At 46.6% G+C, this 9,937-nt stretch overlaps 1 protein-coding gene across 1 annotated transcript in view; it reads left to right on the forward strand.

Moving 5' to 3' along the window:
• RIPOR2 (RHO family interacting cell polarization regulator 2) overlaps positions 1-8,661 on the forward strand; it is a 70,232-nt gene extending 61,571 nt beyond the window's left edge. Inside the window, exons 17-22 of the mRNA XM_009641475.2 lie at positions 224-385; positions 1,386-1,544; positions 2,584-2,786; positions 4,644-4,727; positions 6,932-7,022; positions 8,478-8,661. Of these exons, the coding sequence (XP_009639770.2) occupies positions 224-385; positions 1,386-1,544; positions 2,584-2,786; positions 4,644-4,727; positions 6,932-7,022; positions 8,478-8,578 (800 nt within the window). The 3' untranslated portion in view covers positions 8,579-8,661. The remainder of the gene's footprint in view (positions 1-223; positions 386-1,385; positions 1,545-2,583; positions 2,787-4,643; positions 4,728-6,931; positions 7,023-8,477) is intronic.
• Positions 8,662-9,937: the final 1,276 nt, after the last annotated feature.

Below are 9,937 nucleotides of genomic sequence, written 5' to 3' on the forward strand. Positions count from 1 at the left end.
CTCTCACATCCTACCATGGGAAATGGAAAAAAAAATGTTACAAGCTTGGGATGCACACGTGATCATGCTCTGTGAAGGTCATGGCACAGGGCAACCCACCAAAGAATAATTGCCCATCAGTGGCCTGGGTGAGGTTTCCTCCACTCTTACCACCTTTCCTCTTCTGGAGGCTGAGGCTTCCAGCACAGCTTCGTTTCATCGTTCATTTTGTTTTCCCCTCCAGCAATTCCAGAGTTCCACAAGAAGCTGTCACTGCTGGCTTTCTGGATGAAGTGTACTGGCTCTTCAGGAGTGTATCACACATCTGCAGACAAGATGATGAAGCAGCTGGATATTAATTTTGCCGCCACAGTGAATGAGGAGTGTCCAGGACTTGCAGAAACAGGTACCAACTGCTGCACAAAAAAATGTGCCGGTCATCAAAATGGAGAACAGTGGTGTACTAGGCTTTACTCAATCTTCATTGCTTTGTTTTCCAACCCCTTGGAGGTCTTTTTGGCTGTGGCTCCAAGATATCATTTGAAAACTAGTGCTACAACTCTTGAACCAGTTTTGGCCCAAAATAAACAGCTCAGACTAGGAGAAAAAGGTGAGGTCAGCAGAGAAGAAAATATTGTTTTAAGGTTTATGAGCTAATTGGAAAGTAAATCTATTCCCAAATATAGGTTTGTAAGTGATTCCGTGTAGCAGGAATCCTCTTACTTAATTCTCTCTGTCTGTATAATGTCCATGCCCCATTACAGTTCACTGGGATGGAATTAATACACATCCAAGTGAATCCATCTGAATACAGGTTCCTATTTGGAGTGCAATGTACCACACTGACTAGCTCTCCCTGGGATAGAGCGGGGCTGTAGGGTGACTTGCTCAGATGTGGGCACCTGCATTGCAGCTGCCAGCCCAGGGCGGTGTTTTTCCCCCTGCTCCACGCTGAGGCTCTCACAGGCGTTGCCTCAAACTAGCTTTCTGCCTACCACATGCTCACGCAGGAACATAAAAACAAGCAAAGCCAAATCCTGCTTCTGTGCACATCTCCCCTCCTTCGGTGGCATCGCGGAGATGTAACTGGCAGTGCATGTGGATATGTGTTTAGCGATTCAGGATACCGTTTGGGTCGAAAGGATGCTGTATCAGATAGGAAGCTGCACTAGCCATCCCTAATCCGGCAGAGGTTCATCGTGACAAAGATATCCTCTGGTGATGAGAGCTAGACAGGGAGAAGGTCTGTCTAGCTTCTAACCTAGCCACAGTTGAGGTTAGAAGTGTTGGGGAGTATCTGGCTTTGCAAATATCTTTCTTTCTTTCTGGCTTTGAAGTAGACTGTGGCGTTTTGCCAGCAGCTTTTGATGTCACTAACGTGTCCCTTTCTCTACGGCTGCCTGCAGTCTTCAGGATCCTGGTGTCTCAGATCCTGGACCGGACGGAGCCCGTCCTCTACTCCAGCATGTCCTCCGAGATCATCACCGTCTTTCAGTATTACAACTATTTTGCCAGCCACAGTGTTAATGACCTTGGAAGCTATTTGCTGCAGCTCGCAAAAGAAGGTAGGGTGTATAAATTCTGGTGGCTAACGGGGGAGTACATCGGTGTCCTTCTGAGCTTGGCACAAAACACTTCAGCCCTGAGGCTGATTTTGCAAAAGAAGGGGGGAAAGGAGACAAGGAAGTGCCTTGGATATTAAGTCCGAAAGCACCTGAACAGTTCCACATATCAAGGGAAAGGAGCTGTTGCAGATACACCCTCAGTCATTTCTATTTCCATATTTGAATGGGAAAAAATATGTGGAGTTAGTTTTTAGGAAAGGGCTGATGGTGGTGGGCTGGGCCCAAGGTCTGGGAAGTTTTCTGTGCCTGTAGCTTGGATGACATTCCGGTCTTTCACCAACCTTTATGGAGAGACCTTCTGAAGTGCTGAGATCTTCTCAGGAGCCGAGGGATCACAGCACCTCGGTGTTTGGCAGGCTCTGCCACCGAGAGCTAAAGAGAGAAGCAGGCGCTCCACAGAGCATGCTAGACCGCAACCCCTGGCAAGCCAAGTTTTCTTCTCTTCTATTTGAGAGAGAGTTTGAGGAACCTTGCCTAGTTTTCATTTTTATTTGGGCATACTGGGGAGCTTTTGCTCAAAAACCTGGAAGGAAAGGGCATTTCATCCCACCTCTGAAACACATTAGCCCTGGCTCTTAGCATCAGCCATCAGTCTGCCTAGGAAAAGCTCTCACAAAGATGCCCTGGAAGGCAATACACTGACGATATTGGCTTTTACTTGTTATAGGGAGCATTTACATCTTCCAGCAGAAGGTGAAGTTTTGACAGGTAGGCCCTTAACTGCGGGTGGGCATAAGTGCCGCAGTGTCCCACCTAGCCCATCTACTCATCTCCTCCTTTGGTAGAACATCTGAGAAACTGGCCCAACTTAAAGCCCAGGCAATTCCCCATGAAGTCATCCATAGTAATTGCTCAGATGGGGATTTTTCATGTCTTTTGTGTGTAGAGTAAAAATTGAGGATTGCTAGCAGGGAAAGGAGCAATCTGAAATACTGAGAGGATAAAATAAGTAACAAGGACCTTCCTCTTGCACTTCTAGCCTCTGTGGTTCAGGTGCTGCAGTCAGTGAAAGATGGAAAACTGCAGCAGAATGTGGCCAAAATAAACTCCAATAACCTTCCACCCCAGCAAGAAGTTTTGAGAGCTTTGGCTTTACTTCTCAGTGAAAATAAAAATGAAGTCAGTGAGACTGTGGCATCACTTCTGACAGCTACTGCAGAAAACAGGCACTTCAGGGAGAAGGTAAGTGGCAGAAAATCACCTATCGCATAAGAGACCTGTATCATCATGACATCTTTTCTGCCTGTGTGTCTCAAATGTCTATATGTATAAAAGAATTGCTCCAAGCTTGATTTAAACTGATCCAGAGGGATTTCCTGTCTAATTTTTCTGCAAATACCCAGGTCTGTTTCTGTCGTTATGCCAGTCTGCTTCTACCTGTCATCACACTTGAACAGGTACTAACCAAAACTCTGCAAACACTTAGGGAGTGCTGTGCTCTCCAGCTCTCTTCCACGCTTCAGCATTTCTGCTGGCCTGTCTCAGACGTGGCTTCAGTCCAAGGCTTCAAGGCAGCAGTCCCCAGCATCAGCAGCATGCAAAGATGTAGGTCTGAGGGTTTTACCTTTTTCCGAAGGGAGGCTGGCATCTATGGGCCCTCCCACCATTTCTGGAGGGGATGGACTGCCTTGGGCGAACACAGCTCAGCTGTGAGATCTAAGATTTGAGCCAGTCATGGATACCAAGGAAAACAAGCGGGACCAGATTAAACACAGAAATGAAAGAATAATAAGAAGAAATTAGAGATTGGCTTCTACCCTTTCATGGCAGACCTTTGCTTACTATCCTTCTTGTTCCCAGTCAGGAGAGAGTGGAAGAAAAGGCTGTTGGAAGAGGAAGAGTGGCAGAAGGAAGGCAGAGGGAGGAGAAAAAGGAGTTCACTCTTTGCTGTTCTTCTCTGTCAATCCAGTCCCCTCTTCGCTTGCCCTCTCACTTCATCTTCCCTTTTTGCAGACTCTTGGTATCTCATGCCAGCCTTCCCCATCCCCAGCTTCATGCAGGCAGCATCTTGGGGAAAACATAACCTTCTCCTGGAACAGGCATGTGTAGCTGATACCTGGTTCACTGCCTGCAGGAAGGACTACAAGGTGTCTTGTATGAGGGCATTACGCAGCCTTATGCGGCAGAGGAGTTCATTGCGCAGCCAGCTACCACTGAGATTTGCTGCTGACAGTGGTTTTGTTTATTCAGTAATAGCTCCTAATTTCTAGGACCAAGCAATAAACTGGTCTAGCAGCTCATGCTAACCTTGTAATAGTTATCTGCAGCCCCTCTGGGGTCCATCCCAGCCCATTCATTTCTACGCCTACATCAGAAGGACCATCTTGAGGCTCAACCCTTCAGCTATTTAGGCTCTAAGGCCCATTTAAAACTCTCCAGTGATTTATGCAGCAAGGCCTTCAAGGGTGCTGGATTGTACTTCTCACTTTAACAGGAACTTTTCCTCACCAAAAGCTGGCCTGAGACTACAGTGTCCCACTGAGCTGCAGCTGGTGGCCCGGCCTGGATCTGCCGTAGGGAATTACCCCACATTACCAGTAGCAGGGGCTGTGCCCCTCCTGTGGCAATGCAAGGGCACAGACCCCAAGTCCATGCACAAGCACAAGCAGCATTGGGATCACCTTATTTAGCGCTTTACAACCCTTTTCTCATTGGTCCCAAATAAAGTCTCCACACCTGCAGATCCTACAGCTCAGCTGCCACACCTGCAGATCCTATACTTGTTCCCATAACAACACCACACCTGCAGATCCTGTACTTGTTCCCACAACAATAACAAAAAAAAAGTTTTTACAAATACATTAACAGCAAAAAGAGAGGCAGGGAGAATCTCCAACCTCTATTGGAATCAAGGGGGAGCATTGCCACCAGGGATGAGGAAAAGGCTGAGATACTTAATGCCTTCTTTGCCTCACCTCTGTGAGAGAGGTGGGCTGCAGTCCTGCTCTCTTTAGCAGGGTAGCAATGCCTCCACGTTCACCATTCTGCTCCACACAGGCACAGACGTTTTCATTGCTCCTCTTCTTTGTCTGTTTTCAGGCCTTGATTTATTACTGTGAAGCACTAACCCAGCCCAACCTCCAGCTGCAGAAAGCAGCTTGCTTGGCTCTAAGATACCTCAAGGTAAGAGACAAGGAATTCAGTTGTGGCACTTTGTACAAACAACAAAATAGAAACTGCAGTAGCAGCAGACGCAGCAGCACTTTTGTTTTGCATTACTGCACTGCATCCTTTTACAGATACCATGCTGTTTGGGAACAGTTCAGAAGCTTCATTTCAAAAGCAGCCAGGCTTTGCGGTGATGATGAAGTTTATCTTTCCCTCCCTCTCATATTGATTTTGGGAGGCTTACTTCCACATCTCAGAGAAAGAAAAAATATTATTCATCTGCAGAGTACTGACTGAGAGGGAGAAAAAAATCATCCTCTCCCAAGCTAAAATTAGCTGCAATGCACGTGGGTTGCAGGGGGAGAAGAGAACGGGAGGGACAGGTCACAGCTCATTTTGTGACACCACACAGAGCGGCTGTAAGCAGCAAGTACAAACCATACGGACAAATAGCTGGTACATCTGGGTGCTACGGCTTCAGCTAGTGTCTGGTACCATTTCTGCACTCCCGTGATAGGAAGAAAAAACGCTGCTTTTGTTTTGGCTGTACAGAGCCATGGGAGACAGCAGCCGCCTAAGCCCGACTGGTACGGGACATGGAGCCAAAAAAAAAAAAAAAAATTCCATCAGACAGACCCACCGCAGACTATTTCTCCCTCAAAACTGTCCCCTGAAGAAGACAGCTCTAAAACGTAGCTTCATCCCAGCCAGAACTGATACCGTCCAATACATAATCCAATATTATTTAAATAGAGAAAAAAAGTTTTCCCCTAAACGAGATGCTGGCAGGAATCTGTGAGAGGCAGCAGTGAGGGGCATTGCACCTCACTGGATGCAGGGTGCAGTGGGGTTTTTGATCTCTCAGGAAAAGGCAGACTAGGAACCAGTGGCGGGAACTGGTGCCAGACACATTTAACGTGAGCAGTGTGGCATCAATACATCTTGCATAGTAAGAATGGCAATTGCTGGGGAAAAATAAGAAAAACAAACAAAACTACAGAAGGAAAGGACCTCCGTCATTTGAGATCTTCAAATAAAAAGCTGAAGCTTTTCTGGCAGATATTATTTCAAGGGTGGGAATGCTCCGATAGGTGGCTGTGGATGAGCTAACCCAACAGCACTCATCCACATCAAACCACGTTGGCTGCACTAGGTCCCACTCTGCATCTGTGTTGCTGCAGCCCCAGCACCCATGTCAGTGTTCGAGCTGTAGTCACCAGTATGCACCCACAGCATTGTAGACCAGAACTGTGCCCCGCAGATCAACGAGGCTCATACAATTAGACTGGATATAAGGAAGAAATTTTTTACAGTGAGGGTGGTGAAACACTGGAACGGGTTGCCCAGAGAGGTAGTGGAGGCCCCATCCCTGGAAACATCCAAGACCAGGTTGGATGGGGCTCTGAGCAACCTGACCTAGTTAGTGGTGTCCCTGCTCACTGCAGGGAGGTTGGACCAGATTGCCTCTAGGGGTCCCTTCCAACCCAAAACATTCTATGACTCTATGAAATCCTGGCTCTGTGGCTCAGAGCATCTTCCAAGTGTCACACCGGGACAGTACCTGCCCTTCCTTTCACTCATGTCTCTCACTGCATTAAATAGCCCACCAGAGACACTGTGACAGCTGCTCTCCCCAAATGCCTGGCATTTTTGTAGCAGAGAACAGGATTATTCCTTTCTTTCTTCCCAAAATAGGAGAGGCAAGGCAAAAATGTGGACATGTTGGTGAGTGCAGGTGTCGGTGAGGAGCCTGCGGTGAAGTGCCTGGCCCGGCTGGCCAACACACCCCTGTGGGCACAGTTAGGCTGGCAAGAACACCCTTCTCAGACCTACCAGGCTGGACCTGCTCAGTGTGAAACACATTCCCTCGCTGCCTGTCTCCTGCTCTCCCATCTGTCCGTCCTTCCCCATGCCTTGGCACGTTTGTTGCCCTGTCCCGTGGCCCACAAGCCAGCCTACAGTCAGAAGTGGCAGACGCAGCTGGTCAGCCAGATTTATGCATGTAGGAAAATTAGAAAAGGCCCACCCTGACAGCAGAAGATATGCCTTCTCCTAGATGCTCCCCCTCAGGGAAACCCCATCCCTCGTGTCCCCACCAAGGCCCTCCCGCTGGAGTAGAAAGGGCGATGCAGAGGGGGGTCACTATTTCCACGCAAGGCTGTGAAATAAAACCGTGATGTACTGTGCGGTGCTAATGCGGTTCTTTTTGTGCTTCCCAGGCTGCTGAGAGCATTAAGATGCTGGTCACGCTCTGCCAGTCTGACAACGAAGAGATCAGAAAAGTGGCATCCGAAACCCTGCTCTCGCTTGGTGAGTTGCCTGGTTTAGAGCAGTATTTCATTTTCTTTTTTAACAGAGCAGCATGTAAGACACTTGAGTTACGCAAATGTGAGACTTTTAACTGAAACACAACTTTATACCTAGAGACTAAAACACATCAAAAACTACATAGTCTTTAGAAATCATTCGTTTTGAAAATGATGAAAATGGACCAAAGAGAAACTGAACTGGATGAGTCCGGAGGGGGCAGTAGAAAAGGAAAAATAGCAAAGGAGAAGTTGACAGACAGAAAATAATTCACAGTGAATTTGACCACCCAGCAGCCTCGAGGAGGCAGGGCTGGCCCACCGCCTGCTGCGTATAGTACACCCTCCTCTTGGGGATCCCCTCCTATCACCCCTGTAGTCCCATTAGCGCTGCCAAGTGTTCACTGAATCTAAATTACCTTTATAGGCTTATTTGGACAGACCCTAGCCTGCAAGTTCTTCTTCACACAGTACCTCAGGCACCTTGCACTGACCTTTGCTTGGCCTTGAGACAGCAGATACCCTGGTCATTAACCTGTAACCCGGCGGCGTAGCAGCGTGCGACTGCAAGTGGAGCTGCAGAGTTTCAGAGCCCCAGTACTTCAGTGGCATAGAAAAACTGTATTTATCTGGCCTTTAGGCTTTAGGCTAAGCATGGATTTCCACTCCATGGGGGTGTGTCCATCTGTAATTGTAATTAGGCAAACTCTTAAAAAATACTCTCTTCCATTAACCAGTTCAGCAGTAATTCTCTCTGCTGCTGGACATGTTATTGCTGAGGTTATAAAACAACCAGCCCAGGAACAGTTTTGGAAACGCTGGGAGATTGTAATGCTATTCTTCTATATGACATGCCGAGAACATTTTTGATTCCTAATGGTCAATTCAATGCACTAGGCTCAGTGCTGTCTTCAGGTGCATATAGGTGACCGTACCCAGGAGAAAAGGGTTTGAGAGACACAAATAGCTAAATTCAGCAAACATACTCCTTCCTCTTTTTCAGCAGTATATAAGTAAAGATGTGGCTAGACCCACTTCTTTCAAGTGCCAGGAAGTGAGAAGCAGGTAAACTTTATATTGTCCAAAGTCGAAATGGATAAACATCATCTGCCTCGAGCGTATCGCAGCTGCAGCTGAGACCCTGACAAGCGCCATAGGTCATTTAGTAAGACAAGCGTACAGGTACTGGCACCTAATCACACAAGCTACGTCTGCTTCTGGTTTGCTCTAGATAAACCAAGCAAACTAGAAAAGAGTATCTACAGAATAAAGTGAACATTCACAGCACGCCTGATTTTTCCAAGTAGTTGCTGAATTTGCCTTCAAGGATGTAAGAAATCTTAAGAAGCGAAAGAAGTTACCGGCAGATCAGTACTTTCTAACAGCAGAGAGTCCAGCATTTTAAGTGCTGTAGGGCAATGATGTAATATGTTATTATGCTTTAACATATTGCACTCAGGTGAAGACGGGAGACTGGCATATGAACAGCTGGACAAATTTCCCCGGGAATTTGTTAAAGTTGGAAGCCGCCGCGGAACTGAAGCTGCCACAGCTTTTTAGGTGGAAAAGAACCTGCCTATATTTAACAGTCATTAAAGCAGGATGGAGCTGCACTTCAGTGCGGGGAGCAGAAGGCAGACTTTGAAGAATTCGGTGAGAATGTCCCAAAATGTAGCAATTGACAGACTTTTTAAGGAAAAGCAAAATCTGAAATCTAGCTTAAGATTTCCTATTGGCTCCTCGTTGCAGCTCATGATGGAACTGGTGGATGCTGAGGAGTAATACTTTCTTGACTGATTCATAACAAGTAATGTAATTGCAGTTATTCAGCCTCAACAAACTTCTGTGAGTTTTTAGGATTTGGCATCTTCATATATTTTACTGAGTATTGCGTTTACTTCCTTGAAGTTGTTGTGAAAGCTTGAGACGTGCGATGCTGTATCTAACAAGGACAGGTAGGAGGCCACCTGAGCAGGACTGCAAAGGAGCCTGCTTTCTCTTCAAGCCCGAGCTAAGCCTCTGCTGCCGTGCAGTGTCCCCAGCAACGCTCCTGCGGCAGGGAACACTGCTCAGCTTTCTCAGTTTTGCCTCGGTAACGAAATATAGAGCAAGCTTCTCCAAGTTTTGCCTCCAGAAACAGCACGATGTAAACCCTAGGAGGTGTCACTCCGTGACTCATTCTAAATGCCTCCGCTGGTCTTTTATTTCCTTGCTCTTGCCCTCCAGCAACGAACCATCATTAATGCAGAGATTTGTGAGTGGGATCAATCAATCACGTAGGTTTCCGAAAACTAAATGAAAAGGTAAAGCACATTTATTTATTCCGAGAAGGAGGAGTGAATACAGCTAATTGCGCGAGTCCCCAAAGCCATTTGGTCCTGGAAGTTGCAGGCAGGATTGGATTTCATACACTCTAATTAGCGGATCATAGCTTCTATAGAGTGATTTCAATATAAAGAACTAGAACAAACTGAAGCGGACCTCGGAGGCAGTCATAAACAGAGGGTGAAGTGAATGCGGGTGTCCCCCCCCGCCGCCCCTCACTGCAAGGATGAAAGACGACGAGTGCTTCATTCTGTTGATTACGAGCCTTAAGTTAACAGAGGAGGTGAATAGAATTTAACAGCAGAGTGTTCTTGTACTGTGTTCATTATGCATGAAATGCTATTTAGGTGTCAATTAAAGTATCCGAATTTGCATAGACTACGTAGGAAAGATTGCAAACAATTCACATCAAAAGGAAGCCATGCGCCAAACACTTTGGCGGGCAGGGGTCGTTTGGTTTTGGGTTTTTTACTGTGAATGCTACAACAATGTACATATCTGTATATTTATAAATATATATATTCTTCCTTTAATTAAAAAAGTACATTTTGTACAGTTCAGAAAGCTTACTTGTTTACTGAGGAGTATAGACTC

Source organism: Egretta garzetta, unplaced genomic scaffold (genome assembly GCF_000687185.1).
Source record: "Egretta garzetta isolate BGI_Z169 unplaced genomic scaffold, ASM68718v1 scaffold126, whole genome shotgun sequence".
NCBI lineage: Eukaryota > Metazoa > Chordata > Aves > Pelecaniformes > Ardeidae > Egretta > Egretta garzetta.